Source organism: Leptopilina heterotoma, unplaced genomic scaffold (genome assembly GCF_015476425.1).
Source record: "Leptopilina heterotoma isolate Lh14 unplaced genomic scaffold, ASM1547642v1 Lhet_353, whole genome shotgun sequence".
NCBI classification, from domain to species: domain Eukaryota; kingdom Metazoa; phylum Arthropoda; class Insecta; order Hymenoptera; family Figitidae; genus Leptopilina; species Leptopilina heterotoma.
In genome coordinates this window covers 250,276-266,849 of record NW_025111035.1, presented here as the reverse complement: position 1 = coordinate 266,849, position 16,574 = coordinate 250,276, and the positions used below count along the sequence as shown (strand labels likewise).

At 29.1% G+C, this 16,574-nt stretch overlaps 1 protein-coding gene across 9 annotated transcripts; it reads right to left on the bottom strand.

Annotated features, from left to right (window-relative positions):
- Positions 1 to 510: 510 nt before the first annotated feature.
- Positions 511 to 15,945, bottom strand: LOC122505366 (multiple C2 and transmembrane domain-containing protein). 9 transcript variants are annotated; one of them, XM_043616908.1, is made up of 15 exons: positions 15,824 to 15,945; positions 14,811 to 14,929; positions 10,193 to 10,424; positions 9,567 to 9,962; positions 9,190 to 9,444; positions 6,867 to 7,009; positions 6,526 to 6,717; positions 6,227 to 6,375; positions 5,705 to 6,110; positions 5,490 to 5,632; positions 4,956 to 5,315; positions 4,757 to 4,886; positions 2,931 to 3,062; positions 2,141 to 2,466; positions 511 to 1,981 (listed from the first exon to the last, which is right to left on the bottom strand). In XM_043616908.1, exons 3-15 carry the CDS (start codon positions 10,242 to 10,244, stop codon positions 1,873 to 1,875), a joined length of 2,793 nt encoding a protein of 930 aa, XP_043472843.1. In that variant the 5' UTR covers positions 10,245 to 10,424; positions 14,811 to 14,929; positions 15,824 to 15,945; the 3' UTR covers positions 511 to 1,872. The 9 variants fall into 9 exon arrangements, 8 of the variants coding, with proteins under 8 accessions (XP_043472843.1, XP_043472844.1, XP_043472846.1 ...); XM_043616909.1 differs by lacking the exons at positions 14,811 to 14,929; positions 15,824 to 15,945 and adding an exon at positions 15,315 to 15,703; XM_043616911.1 differs by lacking the exon at positions 15,824 to 15,945 and having other exon boundaries at positions 10,193 to 10,303; positions 14,811 to 15,143.
- Positions 15,946 to 16,574: the final 629 nt, after the last annotated feature.

The following is a 16,574-nucleotide window of genomic DNA, read 5'->3' as shown; positions in this document are numbered from 1 at the left end:
CAAAATTTAGACCTTCTTTAAAATGTTATTTGATTGAAACAATTCGCAAATTTTTTAATACCTTGCATAAACCTTTTTATTATTTACACTATGTTTAACTTCCGTTAACCTATCTTAAATCCTGGGGATTTTAATTGAAACGTTTCAGTCTTAATAGAGCATGTTTTGAAATATGTATATGAAATAGTTTCAATAGTGAGATTCATATGGACATTGACTTATAGAAAAGAAAGTGGAGCTTAAATAAAAGATTTAATAGGTTTCACAGGGAGATCTCCTTTATACTCTAATTTTTAAAATTTCATAATAAGTGTTTAATTAGAGGAACGATAAAGTTTCTAAATTCAGTTGCAACTAATTCTTCTTAAATGCCCCTGAAATTTAAAAAATTTAAAGATGGTATAAATTTTGACTCCGGTATTGTCTAATAATACAATTGTTACCGCCTCTACGCCTTTCATAGTTTTCATACTCCATCTGATTAATCGTGTGAATTGTGGAAATGTTCTACTTCTTAGTTTTATATATTTAATAGGCTATTTTAATGAAGTTGCAAATTTCTACTGATATACTTTTTAAAACCAGAACATAGAAAATCAACTTTTTCAGATTTTTTTCATTGAATAAATTACGCAGAAACATAAAAATTTACTAGACGATTTATGAAATACTCTTATTGTTGTCAGAGAATAAGAAATTTGGAAATTAGAAACAGTCGAGTTAAAGACAAAGAGTCAGAAGTTTAATCAGGATTCACTTTATAAGTTTTAATGTGATCCAAAAAACATAGAAAATCCTTAAACGTTAAATCTAAAAAGATTGTTATAAGAAAATACAAATCGATTTCGATGAAAATGGAATTTTACAAGATTACGATAATGGTAAAAAGTTACGATAACAGAAAGGAATACTTTTTTCCTTAAAAATTCATTTTGAAGATTAAAAAATGTTTACTTGCCGCTTGGAAGTAGTATATTGAACTCACAAAGTCTTGTGAATTTGAAATATACTTAAACTCAAAAGAGTAGTATCAGATAAAATTTAGAAAATACAGAAGAATATTATTACAAGCACATATACATCACAAATTCAACGACCATAAAAATTTCTAAATAACAAGTTATTATATATAACAAGTTGATGTTTTAATTAAAAAAATAAATTTGAACCCATATCGGACAGCTGTTCGATTTATCGAACAGAAAAATTCTTGGCACACAAATGAAAATGGAAAAAATATGCTATTGAACATTAAGTCCGCTTTCTAGTTTTTAGAATAATTTAGCAACTAACTTATGGAATGAAAGACGTATTTCTAATGTGAATTATCTTAAAATAATAACAGTTCAATAGTATTTGAATAGTTAAACATTTTTTCTCTGTCTGATATGGTTTAAACAAGAAAAAGTAAAAAGTATGTTAAATATTAATGAACTTATTTTAAACTTTGAAGCTCCATAACATGTATAACCAGTGTGTCTGAGGACATAGATTGTCTTAAAAACAATTTCTGATTTTCTGAATTTACGTGGACCAGAAACGTCTCTAAGATGAATTATGTTTCTGAGCCCACTAGATTGTCTAGTAAACGTGATGAAGAAATTAAAAAATGATTTTAATATTAAAAACGATTATTTCTACCATAGTTGAAATAGAATTGTGAATGTGTAATAAGGGTACCTAACCTGAAAAAAACCAAAAATATTAATTTTTTCTTCTTAAAAAATCTAGGATTTCCGTTCAGTCAATTTCTAAAATGTCCAACTTCTCATCAGAATCTTTTCGATTTCTTAGAAATTTTTTACGCATCAAAACAGTTTTAAAGAGATCGGACGGCCGGAGACCCGCGACTTCCTGCCGCGGGATAATCTGTTACGCCATTTTTTGTCTTCGTCTTAATTCTCTCCTTGTTAAATTACCTTGTGATGTTCCTACTTTTCCTCCCTTCTCAAAGTCGGCAGTGGGTAAAGGCTTTAATTCTCTAAAGCAGAAAGAAGAACATCAAATTTGTTATGTTGAAAAAATATTTTTCTACGAAGTTAAAACTCCAAATTTAAAAGTTTCCTGGAAGCTTGCAAGTTACTGGAATATAAATGCAAACCATTCATGATAGATAGTTTTAAAATTAGTTGTCACGAACCTGTAATTAAGAATCTCTTCATCATCTGGAACTCTGCACAGAAGATCAAGAACTTCATTGTTAGGCACCGTATGAGGTCTGAAGATCTTCCTTGAAAATTTGTTCACGCCCCAGGCCAAGATTAGAAATCGCACCGGTATTAAGTACAGCACAATCACTCCAAAAATCGACATTATGATGGCAAGATAACTCAAATAAGGAACCGTAAAGTTAAAAAGGTTTTTTACTCTTTCGCATAGACTAGCTAAGTAGCCAATTGAATTTTGCACAGTTTGAGTTACTTCCTGTATAGCTTGAAGACGTTCTTTAAGACTTCTTTTTTCCTCCTATAAAAGCAGAATTCATTTTGGTAATTCGAATGACAACGTGTTTTCAGAATATTTTCAAGGTATTCGTGTGACATTCTTGGGATGTTTTTAGTTCAGAAAAGTAAAAAGGAGGAGGAGGAAGAGTTTTACAGAATGGAATTAATGGTAGCATAAGCAAGATCCCAAGATACTACACTAAGGAAAGATAAAGCCTGATGATAGTTCCGTAGGATGAAAAATAGGACAAACGTCCAGGTTTACTAAAATAAATATCGAAAATGTTATGTGAAGCATACTTTCTACAAAAAATCTGTTTAAGCTGGTTCGTTGACAGATAAAAGCGCCACTGCTTACCTATGTTTTTTGCGCTTTAAATTTTACAAATAGTATTTTTTAGCCTTGTTTCAAATAACATATTCTGACACCCATGTCGGCATTTCAATTTATTTTGCACAGTTTGTTATTAATCGTTTTTTACGCACCTTATCCTTGTCATCATCGTCGTCGTCGTCGTCGCCCGGAGTCGGAGGACCATCATCAATTGACGTTTCATTCGCATTTGGAAAGTTCTGCCCCGCCTGATGAGTAACTGGTGCTCCAGTTAGTACAGCAACCTGTCCGCAGAGCCAAGCGATTCAAGCAATAATCTCTCTCTTTTGCCAGCGACGAAATAAAACAAGGAAGTGAGTAAAAAAGAAAACGCCATGTCCGAATCAAGCAGCGCCGCAGCAATGGATACTAAGTGAAAAAAGATTCAATGTTTCAAAGTAATGCGGAATTTCAAGATTCACTATTTTTTTATTTAATGTCTGTGACTAATTAAATACTTGATAAGACATTTACTACTTTCTGGATACAAAAAAGCCCGTTACAATTTTTCTTATCTTAAACAGCAAATCTATTTATATAACGCTTAAAGTTGCTACAAGAATTTACGCTTTAAGGGATGTCAAAGTCAATGCGACTTCTACCCAAAGCCACAACGGAAAAATCGTATCGACTTTGACACCGTTTTTCTCGAAAACTCAACAAACATGTGCACATAAAATATAATAAATCCTCAAGAGGAACAGTAATAATTCAACGAAAGAAGTCAACATCGAATAAGAAATAATCGAAATAAAAATAATTTTGTGATTTTCTAATGAATTTTAACTGAGAAAATAATCTATTTTTATAAAATAAAGAAATTCGAAGTCGTTAATACTTTTTACTGATGACATTTTTTTTACTCATACGCCTTCGGCATAAATTTGACTAATTTATCTATGATTTAAATCTAGAACATTGAAATACAAAATACATTTTAAGCATTATCTATACAGTGACAGAATTTTATTAATTCGAAAAAATACTATGTTCTTTTTTTTAGATTAGCATACAGAATTAAAAATTAAATTTTTGTTTTTTAAAAGAAATTAGTGCAATACTTTCGGTGAAAGCATTTTAAGAAAAATTATTGTCAATTATATTAATTAAAGTGGCGCTGCTTGTTTTAGACTCGTTCTTAAATTTAATAAATGTTACTGAAAAAAGTAAATAAATAAACCCCATTCAGTGCAACCTATCTTAAATTGTTTTTATAGAATTTTACTTTAACAACAAGCAATACATTTTCGTGTTTCAGATAAAAGTAAGATTCCTCTCCGAATATATTCCGAGAAGTTATTCGATGAATAAGAGATAAGAAACAAATCATTTTATATCATTTTATAAATTGTGACTTTTCGATGGTGTGATTTACGATTGTATTTTGTTTTTGAATCTTTTTCTAACGTTTCGTAAAAATTAAGATAGGTTGCAGTGTGTAATTGTTACGAAAATAAAAATTTAGTATTAATATATTACAATAATCAATCATTCATGCAGAGATGTCTTGAAATTTATTTCAAGAGTCACCAGAGTAACAACACTAATAAGAAGAGTTTTGTAATCAAACATCCAATGTTCTTTTCTTCAATTCTGTTTCAAAAGCAGTATTAAAACAATTAGAAAAAATGTAGTAGGAGCATTGAAATGTCCTCATATTGCTATCGAAACAAAGTATTATAACTTTAGATTAAAAATGCAAAATAGAAAAAAGTTTAAACATAAGCACATAACATGTTTTTTTTAATCTGAGTTGATACCACAATAAGCAAGAACCTCTGTTAGGCAAACTAGTAATGAATGAACTTTTAAGAAAGCTGTAAAAGTTTGCAAACGTTTTATAACAATGTTTTCGATGAGTTTTAAGTAAAAAACTTCTTAGAATTAAAAGAGAAACTTCATTATATTTTTTAAAGTTAATTTGTTTGTACAAACTTACCACATAGTATTTTAAGAGGATCAGTAACGCTGCAGTAGGAACCATGTAGGGCTGAAAGTAGTAGCAGCCAAGCACAAAGAGAACAAGCGCAATAGCACTCCTCATCTTATTTTCCCACTCGAAGCAGCTCCTTAAATTGAAATTAAAGTCGTTTGGTTATTATTATTAAAATGTAGAATGTAGATAAAACAAAACTTACTGAAGATATTTTCCCATGTCAATAAAAATGACAATAATAGCTTTTAGTCTAAGCACATTCCTAAGAAACACTTGTCGCTTAAATTTCATTTCTGGTTCCATATATTTTTTTTCCTTAGGATTGATTGTTCTAATGCAAGCTCTTAGTATATTCCACACTACTGTCATTTCTAGAAGAATCTGAGGCGAAGTTCCCTTGGCTCGACCCCTCAGTTTTTTATCCTTTAAAGCGTACCACCTTTTCTCACCATTTTTTATTTTCAATAAAGGAATTGCCACTTTACCAAGAAATTCAACTTTGTGATCTCGATCTTCATCATAAACAGTCACTTCCAAAACCGAGTTGATGTCTTTTACGTTGCTACAAGTTTATAAAACAATTTTTTGATTTTATAATATGTATTAGAAGGAAAGCGTTCAATGTTCGTTAGTAACATATATAACTAAAAATAATTTTTAGTTCAGGTCACAAATTTTGAGCAGTAAATATAGTAAACGAATTAGGATTCAATTTAATGAAGAAGTGTATATTTACAATGTAAAGATCTTCTGCCAGTTTGGTGTTAAGGTTTTATATTCTGTCTGAGTCTGCAATCTAGCGTTAACTAATTCTAGAACACAAAATGGATCACTTTTGCCGCCCAAATCGGCAGCTGCGAGGCCGTGAGCCCTGTAAACCTATTAGAAGACAAACATTGCAATTCCCTTTACATATAAATGAGTGAGAAAGAAGAAAATATTAATGTTTACCTTGATAATCAAATGTCCAACATCTTTTGGCCTTCTTAAAGTATTCTTTAATGAATATTTTTGCAAGAGTTGTGCTCTTTCGCGAGGAGTTTCTTCGTGAGCTGCTAAATCACTAATTGTTTCGCTGGCAGTTGTACCACTGATTGTCAGTAACAAAAAAATACTGCCAGCCCCGTCTTCCAAGTCACGCCAAAGTCTGTGAGTTGTTTCTCGTTCCAGACTGTCTAAATTTATAATACACTTCCCCATTATATCATCCTGATGACTTTTATCACGATCCCAAACCATAACTTCTAATTCCTGACCTATGTGTGGATCATCATAGAGATGAAGATCGAATTGCTCCAACCAAACGGGATTTAAATTTTTGTTAACTACTTTCGATTTATACTTTTCTGCACCCAATCTAAAATTATTAAAATATAGAATTACATTACTTGTAACACAAGGCGAAGATCATAAATCTTTTAAGATAATTTAACTTAATCCTATTACTTAATTTATGTTAGAAAGGAAAATTACCGAAATTTAACGAATGGATCAGATAAACCATCTACATCCATTGGTAGCAGATTCTTTGCTTCAACTAATACAATTGTAACTACTGAACTCCATATTTGGGACTTTAATTTGCGATTCACGTCCGCTAGTCGACTACTCTTCTGATAATACTAATAGAAACAGACAAATTTAGTATTACTTAATATTACTTATACTCGGATAATCGAGGTTCGTTTCTACAAAAATGCTTGAAGTAATATTAGGAAAACTAGACTAGATGAATTTCTTAATTAAAACATTTAATAAATGTGGAACCGAACCTGCTCCTTTTCTTGTTGATTTTTCGGCCAAAGGGAAGCTGTTAAAATAATTTCACCTAAATACTGTTGTGGCCTTGCAGGATCCTTTAATTCCAAAACAATATCTTGAGATTGGCATAAATCTAATTGTGTTAAATCTAAAACTGCTGCACCCATGAAATCATCTTGAAGACCCCAGTCGTAATCAAAAACCTAATAAAAATTAAAATTCCATATATTAAAGTTATTCTTACAATTTTGTAGATTTGTCCAATTTTAGCTATCCATACTTAATATTTGAATGAATGGTTATTGTTCTAATTTACTATGTATCATTTCTACATTATTTTACAATATTTCACCTTAAAATTGATTGTTTGAAATGGATCTTCAATCGGTAATGTAACACTTTCATCCCACGTTGGATTTAAATCCCTATGAACTGTTCGAGTTTTGTGCAAAAGTCGTCCGCAGGATTTTATTTTAACATAAGGATCACTAGCACCTGAAAAGTTTATTAACTTCGAATGTTTATTAGAACTACTAGTTCACATACTTATATTAATATGGAGAGAAAAATAACGCTACTACTTTAGTTATTTTTTAACAGATGTATATGATACTTAGCACAACATTTTCTAAAAATCGTTATTAAAACATATTATACATAATCTTTTCAACATGTTTAAAACTATAAATTCCAAAACATAAAGACTAAAATTAGTTTTAACATGATTCTTCTCTCTTAAGTATTCTGCAGAGCGTACTATGATAAAATTATATGTTTTTAATATTTATACTTTATCATTGATTCTAGTCTACCATCAACGTGCATCTACTTTTGCAAAGTAATTTCACATGAAACAAATTTGTGAGGATTGATTCCAAGAAAGTATAGGACAATTGTTTTGTGATTACCACTACAATGTAAACGTATCTTGCAGTCATTGTGCACACATGTGTGTTGCAAGCAAGCAAAGAAAACACTAAATAGTCGCATTTTGCCTTCATTCGAGCGACTCGCATGTTATATAATTTGCAAATATCTTCAAACAAGTTATTCTTCAATTTGATGCTTATTAATTAGTTTCAGAATTTTTGTTTTTGTGTTCGTTGATTCTCTTTTTCAATGTACGTTTTGATTCACCAATATGCACAGCCGTGCAGTCATTACAATTAAACTTATAGACGATACCAGTTCTACCCCATTTTTCAGTGCACTGCAAAAAGAAGTATCTTAATTTAAGATATTTTGGTAGACACTTTTTAGTTATTTGAAATATTTTAATTTAAGATGTTTAAAGTATCTTCGTACACATCTTATTGCGTCAGAAACATCTTAATTTAAGATATTTTAAAAAACTTACAGAAGTATCTTACTTTTCTAAGATGCACCATTTTTCCATCTTTACATCTTATTTTAAGATATTAAAAAAGACACCTATTTTTGCAGTGTGGTATCTGTACCTAATTTTATAACAGAACTTAGGTCCTCCTTGGTTTTGCCTTATGAGCAAATTTATAACACATTATATCGACATATACTCGACTTTAATTTCTAAACCTTTTAATTTATAGTGATTTTAACTTTTATAGTGATTGCGATTCTTGTGTAGGGCATTAATTTGGTGCACTCGTCATGTATATCCAAAGATAGGAGGGGTTTATTTAATGTTCACGTTGCGAAAAATAAAACTCTAAAATTTGAGCCAGTTGCGGGAAACAACTGTATACACTATTAGCGTGAAACAAAAGCTAAAAGAATTTGCCTCAAACGGATATAAAAATTCAAAATAAAAAAGCTAATTTACTTTTAAGAATAAATACTAGAAGAAGGTACAAATTTAAAAATGTGCTGGTAAGCAGGTTGTTTTTAGGAAAGATCCAATCAATTCAGGAAACTAAAACTTTATTTACCGCTGTATAAATCCTATTGAGAACGATCATGAAGGCATGCGACACGTAGTGACTAAACTGTTTGTAAGTGAAGAGAGAAACATGAACTGTGAAAGAAAAAGAAATATTACAGAAAGATACAGAAAGCACCCTCTTAGGTTGAGAGCATTAAGTATTACAATGGGGAGGAAATTATAAGTACATAAAAATACCGCTAATAGGTGTAAGAAAGTAATAACAAATAAATATCTGAGCATTTTCTTTTTCCACTGAACACCGACGGAACATCACTGATGAACATATGTACATTCTTTAACAAGTAACACTGCAAACAGCATGCAAAATTGCAAGTAAATGCAATTAGGTAAGAAATTTTCAAATGTATTGGCTAAATTGTAAAATTTTAATAATATATGAAGTGCAAATACTCCTTTATTTCAACCCATTTAGAAAAGATGTCTTTTTTATTCTTGTGACCTATTAGCTTATATTTATTTATTTACATCAAAGAATTTTGACGCGTTTCGAAATTTTAATGTTTGATGGTTAATAATTTTTATACCTTGCATACTAAACATTACTTTTTGTATTATCAAACAGAATATTGTTTTGTAATTAAGTTATTAAAAGTGAATCATTTTGTTGTTTTGAAATAAAAAAAATTTAATTCTAATTGAACAGTTTGAAAAATTCTCACCTAATCATTAGGACATAAGGTGTACACCATTAAGTTTACTACACGAATAATAAAAAAAAGTAAATTTGACTTTGGTAATTATTTGCACTTACCACATCTATCCATTGCGACAAGATTAGCGCCTCTCCTTATATGCAGTCGCAGTTGAAAAAATGCATGTTGCCTTAAAGCCAATTCTCTTCGCCGAGCATGCTCTGAAGTTAAATTAATGTCAACAATTCCATTTGTTTTTGTTTCCTCAAAACCATCACCTTTTTGTCTTTGTTTACCAGATGCGTCTGTATAAGAAGAATCATCGAAACCATCGTTTTGGTCCTTTTTGCGATTTGATAGAGGTGAATCTGAAACTTAATAATATAATTCCAAAATGAGTATACGGTCATTATAGGCACATCCTGAAATTTGGAAATTCCTAGGATGTCCTTAAGATATCTTAGGATATCGTATTTGTTGAAAAATGAAGAATTACCTGGATGATTCAAATAATGTTTAGCTGGACTTTGAGTAGCGGAAGAACTATGACTGTGTTCTGAAGAGTAGTCCGCAGCGTAGTCGGACTCTAAGCCTACATTTTTGGACTCTTGACTAAGGAAGATGGAGGTTTCTTTCGATTTTTTTCTCTCCTTGCTCTTACTTCGTGTCCAGCGATTTTTTAAGGTGGCAAAAAAGATATGAGTTTTTTGAGCCACAGATGCATGTCGATGTCGATGACTTGCGGCTAATTCTTTCTCATCAGCAGGTAGTCGGTGAACTGGTGATCGATTAGAACTATCAGATTCATTATTTCTAAGCTCAGTTGCGCTCTTGGATATTTGACGACTTCCATTAAAGTTAAGTCTAGATTTATCTTCTACATCTTTTTCACCTTAAAAATATAAATTTTTGGATTATTCTTCTGTGCACTGGCATAAGTTAATCTTCATACTATTTGATATAGTATAATGATGCAATTCATCAAAGGATTTTACATTAACATGCTTTCTAAATCCGGTTGGAAAAACTAGTTCCCGTCTTATTCATAGAAAAAAGTTAAAATTTGCAGACCAGTGATAATTAATTAAAAATTTACAAAGTCAAAAATATCCAAAATCTTACATGCTTGTTCGTTGTCCTCTGCCATTGAAAGAAATTCAACACTTTTACTCATTTTATCCTCCTAGGCGAAGAATTGTTCTTTGACGTTTTTGCTGATAGATATTCAACAGACTTTGAAAAAAAAATTACGGTAGCGTGTAATGATAACATGACCTTACTATAGCTCTATTTCTTTATTACATTCGATAAACTTATGACGAATGGGTATTTAAATAACTGAAAATGGAAGTTCCTGAAAAAACGTAGATTTCGTCAGTGTTTACAAGAAATGTCTAAATTATCCAAAATTTAATTAAAAGTATATAAAAATAAAAAAATTATCTCTAAGAGAATGAATTTATATTATAATAATTGTTTATAGATTTGATTTCTCCGAAAAAGCAAATCGAATAGCTTATATTTTTTAATCAAATAAAAGGTCTATAAAGAAATTGCAATTTTGTATTTTTACTGTAATGAAAAAAACAACATGCAAACAAAAAGTTGTGAATAAAAGATCAAACTACAACTCTTAAAGAAAATGATCTTGCTAAAATCCCCTGATAGAAAAAATTGTTTGCACTAAATAATGTATGTATACGTTCTTGCGTGCAACGTCATCGTGCAATCTCGCACGTTTAGCTCGGAACACAATTCTTTCTACGTTCCTTTTTAAATAAAAAATGAACCTTAGAAAAATGTGTCACATTGGTAGAAAGATCATCATAATTATGCATTCGTGACGTTTTTTCATGTCACTAAGAAAATTATGTCCCGCATAAAACATCACACTGAGAAAAGAAATATTTAAATATAACAAAGTTTCAGTTAATAAGGTAACCGAGTAGTGCTGTTGGTATAGCACTTGCAATACACATTGACTACTGTAACTACTCAACTGAGCAAATATGGTTGAGTTTCGGCGGAATTGTATTAAGTTTACACATAGTTACAGTATAGCTAACCTTCCTGCTCTACTATCCGTATCTGAAATAAGTGATAATTCACTTAGAATGCGTTAAAAGTCTTTAACGTGGGAAAATTAAGAGTATATAATAATCTTCTTAATATTCGCCCATATATAAAGTTTTGCACCAAACTTAGACGAAACTTAAAATCAGTGAACAAAATCTAAAAAGTTTTTAAAAAATGTAAAACAATTTTTTATACATTGTTTATTGTTTATTTATAACATTTGTAAATGCATGTACGAAGATGAAAAGGTTACAATACCGCAGAGTTGTATTATTAAAATCTTAAAAAAAAATTGAAATAATCATTTTTACTGTGTGTTTTATTGATGTTATACTGCACTCTTCACTTGCTTTTAAACAATTTATTATTGTTTACTTCTTTCTCAGTACACTTAGAGAAATGAAGCGTAATTTTGCAATTTGTCGACCTAATTATAATAACAAACAAACAAACATTTAACATAAAATTATCGATTTCATCATTGTTTAAACAAATAATATTTGTTATTTACTAACTTCTTACACAGCGCACCTAGAAACATAGTTTCTTTTAAATATTCTTTTGCAATTTATCAGAATGAATATTATTGAAAAATTGAAAAAAACTACAAGTTTCTAGGTGCAATGTACGTGTAAAGAGTTGGTAAATAGTAACAATTATTTATTTAAACAATTTCTGGATTGTTTAAATCACAACTTATATCTTAAACATCATATCATCAAGTAAAATATTATGTTGAATTTATACTTTTAAAAAATAATGTATTCCAAAAAACCAATTCAGTATTAAAATTAGTTTCATCTTGATTTAAATTAATTAATAGCTATAAAATTAGAACATTGTCATCCACTAAGATATAAATGTGACCTAAATATTAAATTAAATTAAAAACTCTCACGATTTTAGCACAAGGGTCATGAATTTAATTTTCAACATTTTAAATAATTAAATGTTGCTACCTAAAATAATTCTCCTAAATCCGACAAGGGTCCTGGTAGCAAGTGGACTAACTAAAAATTCTATTAGTATGAAAAGGATATATGGATGAATATCGCCGTCCTTTTCTTACTAATGTAATTTTTTAGTTAGTCCGCACTTTCGCCAGATGTTTTTTATTGAATTTTATCAAATTTAGGCTTATACCTAAAGTTTTAAAAACCATAACGTTTATATATGATGGAGATTATTTTTATACATATTTGTTAATTTTAGAGAATTTTTACTTTTCCTTTTAAAAATTCAGATTTTTCTAGATACTTAGAGTAATCTTAAAACAATATCCTTTATACTATTTCCGCTATCGTATCGAGTATATTTGTGACCAGTGACGTCTTACGCGTGACATAATTTCCTGGCAATGACATAATTATTATGGCGTCGTGAAGGAATAGCACGAAAATTACGCCACGCACGCATGACGTGTACTTTTAGTTACGTATCTTAAGTTATAATTGAAGGCAAATATAACTCTGCGAGAATCTTTAAACTCAAGTGTGACTCATATTAGAAATTCCAAATATATAAAATATTTAAAAAAAATTTTTAGAATCATAGTCGCATATATCTTCAATTTGTATATAAAAGTAAGCCGAACACAAAAGAAAAATACGATCCTTAATTTTTAAATTAATCAGAACCTCTTATGAACAAAAATGTTATATAAACAAATTGCAAAACATTATTAAAAAATATAAAAAAAGTTACAAGATTAAATATAAAAAAGCGAAATATAAGAAGATTCATATTGCAGAGATTTAAATAATTTGGAGAGATACAAATAGCATCTTACAATTTCTTAGGGCTATTGAACTTTATGTTAAATTTTAAATTCAAATAAGTTTTCAGTTTAAAATTAATTTAAAATAAAAAAGACTGATTATGTGTTTAAAAAAATAAATTTCCCATTCTTAGATACAAATAAAAAACATTGTCACCGAAGAAGAAATCTTAGTTTAACACTTTTACTTTCTGAACATAACCTTGTCTATGAATATTTCCATCAGAAATATTTACTTACATAGTGAAGGTCATTAGAGGTTGTTCACTGTACTTGAAGTGCATCTCTTTAAAACACGTAATTTTATGTTTTGTTTTATTATAACAATTTTGAAAAATTAATTATCACTTTACAAAAATTTTCACTCTGACATATGTATATTTGTGCTTGTAACTACACTATACACTTTACACCTAACACTTCAGAGCGCACTTTAGTGCCTTATTAACTGAAATAAAAAGAGTATGTAAAAGATAATTTTAAAAATAATATCTTAATTTGTTTTTATTATAAATGTTGAATAACGTTATCCTCTAATAAACCACCAGAAGACTTAAGAGTATTTATTAAATAATTATTCATATATATATATGTATAAATGGATGTTGTATATTTAGTTAAAAAATAAAATTTGGCATAAGTATTATAAAAACGGAGAGAAAAAACTAAACCGTAAATGCGTATGAGAAAGAAAGGTCGAGAATGTGAGAGAAGGTTGTAGATGTGGCAGCTCTATCGACCCAAACTGAATCGTCTACTCGGCAGGTTTACGTTATAAAAATTTAATAAAACTATTATGTAACGTTGCAAACATTGTTTCTTTGTTTCATTAAAAAGAGTATCTTCATTATTACTCATTTTAAAGGCGTAAGAATCTATTGAACTGCGAGAAACTTTACACATTATAAACAATATAAAAGATACAAATCTTATTTCATGTTGAACCTGCGCATATGAAATGACTGAGTTAAAGAGGTAGTACTTATAAAAAAGGGTTTTTTCGATATTGTGTTAAACCCAAAAGCATCAAGTTTTTTAAATGTTTACTAAAATAATCAGCATACGAAGTTAACTAATTTGTTTACTAAAAATTTTTGCATTTAAATCCAAAGAACAAAAGAAATAAATTATTTTTGTTGTGGATGTATCTATTTACATTATCCAAATTAGAAACTTTTAAATGACAAATAAGAAAACTGATTAATATATTTGAAAACTCAAATAAGTGTTTATTGTTGTAAAATAATATGGATTAATATTTTTAAATGTAGACATGTAGGTGCTCAGTTTCTGTCCTAGAATTTCACTGAAACTTTTGAGTAATACTTTCATATATATGCATGTACACAATAGAATTTCAAAGTTAGGCGGTAAAAGGGGTGACTCTTCTTAACTTTTAAGAAAACATGGAAAAGTGGAATATTACTTTAATACTGAAAGCTTATGTTGGCTAGCTATAAGCTTACTTTATTCTCCTTTTTAAGATTACTGTAAGCTAACATTACTATCAACAAAAATTAATAAATATGAAGGAAAAATTACGCACGCGTCAAGTTCCATGCTGCATCTAGTGTATAATTACATATATTAAATATAATTGCACCTCACTTAATCTATCCCATATTCCCAGCACAAATTTTCTAAACAACCTAGTTTGGAAATAATTCAAAAATTGCGCATATGTATATAAAAATTGATATTGTAAAAAAATGTAGCAACTTATTCTAAATAAATAAGTTCTGACAAATCGTTGACTTGGTGTTTGATTTAAAAAATTTCATTCATAGTCGAAATAACACCAAAATGGATTATTTTAATCCTTTTTGATGTCCCCTTAATTATTTGAAGAAAAAATTCGATCGTTTATAATAGTAAAAAATTACTTACCTTTATTTTTTCAAATGTAGTTGTTGAGAACATAAACACAATATACGATATAATTATAACCACCCCAATGGGCAAGAAGAATATTGACCTTCGAGGAACGTTCCTGAAACGTTTAATGTCTGCGAAATTAACATTTTAAAACCGTTTCTAGAACATGAAACGTTTTTAAAATAATGTTAATTTGGCAGACATTAAACGCATTTCAGAAACGTTCCTCGAACGTAAATTTATTTTCCACTGAGACATTACGAACATTGCAAAAAGAATCAACTTAAGATACATTGCAATCACTTTTAAAACATTTAAAACATCTTATTTTTCTATCTTCCATCTTAAAGACCTTTGCATTTTCAGCGATGCTTTTAATAAATTTTTTGAAACAATTTAAAAGCGACCATCAAAGTATCTTATAATAAGATGCCTTCTTTTTACATTGTGTAATGATTGTCGAAATCTTTTAAGATTAATTCTGATGCACCACAATATTAATTACATTTAAATTACATGATATTAAATTTGTCAAATTAAGTACTTGACAAACAACACTGTTTATTTCATTATATGCAGTTGAGGTCTTAAATACAATAATTTTATCACTAGTCGATTTGTATCGCGACTAGAAAGATGCACTGTCTCACTTATAATGAAAAGAAGTACTCTGATATAAATTCTTCAAAGCGATGCTTAATTTTAAAGTATCGCTATCTTATCGGATCTATACAAAAACTCACAAAAGAATAGATCAGTGCATGAACTTGGATTTAAATCTCGGAATTTGCCTCGCGATATAATAAGGTCATGGGAACTTTTGCAAAACATTGTTCTATTATTTTTGCTTCATGAACAAAATTTTCCATGTATGTTAAAATTGACAAAACAAATTAATGTTGAATTTTGAAACTAAACATTTAAAAAAATTTAGTGCGCACGAGAAATTATTTTTATAGATTTTAAAGTCAACACTGATTGTTTGTCTATGGATTTAGTTTAGAATTGAAGCAACGAAATTATACTTCATAATTGTAAAAGTGTCGATAAGAAAAAAAATTGTTTTCAATTGATGATAACTTTCGAAAAAATTTCGAAATTGTAATTTTTACAATTTACACAAAAAGATATCGTACAAGGACGAGAAACGTACTAGAACCGAACACCTTTCGAGTTTATTTAGACTATTTGTTTACACTATTGAAAAAACAATGATTATATTTAATGCTTAACACTTACGTTTCTATACCAAATAAATTTGATTGGTGTACGAAACCCTAAGTTCCATTTAATCATGCGTACACAAATACACATTTATAATGAGCTTGAGCACTCTTCATCAGATATATTGAGCTGCAGCATAAGGGGAATAAAACTCAATTTGATTAATTTATCAATTTGCCTTCATAGCCCTGAAGTAATCAATTCCAATTGCAATCAATATATTTCTTTTGAATTACAAGAAAAAATATATTAATATATTTATTTTTTCAGCCCTCAAGATTGATTATTTTGGAAAATGGAGAAAAAATTCTTTTTTTTAATATATATTTTTTTAACAACTCTGTGACCATCAGTTTCAATCATGTTTGCTATATTTTTATTGTAATTTAGAGATGAAATTAAAAATATGTTTGTCAAAATTTCAGCTTTCAATGTTAAGAAATGTGCCCGCACTAGAAGGGAGGGACCTTAATCATTTTTGAGAACTTTTTTTGAAAGGACTTAATTAAATTAATTAATTTAATTTTGAATTTTAAGTTGTCTTATTTTCAT

Bases quoted from the DNA above. Each gene is read 5' to 3' on its own strand.
- LOC122505366 (XM_043616908.1), bottom strand. From the start codon at position 10,244: ATGAGTAAAAGTGTTGAATTTCTTTCAATGGCAGAGGACAACGAACAA. The intron at 6,376-6,525 runs GTTCGGTTCCAC...TGTTTCTATTAG, and splicing joins ATCAACAAGAAAAGGAGCAG to TATTATCAGAAGAGTAGTCG. The intron at 4,887-4,955 runs GTAAGTTTTGTT...TTTCAATTTAAG, and splicing joins GACATGGGAAAATATCTTCA to GAGCTGCTTCGAGTGGGAAA.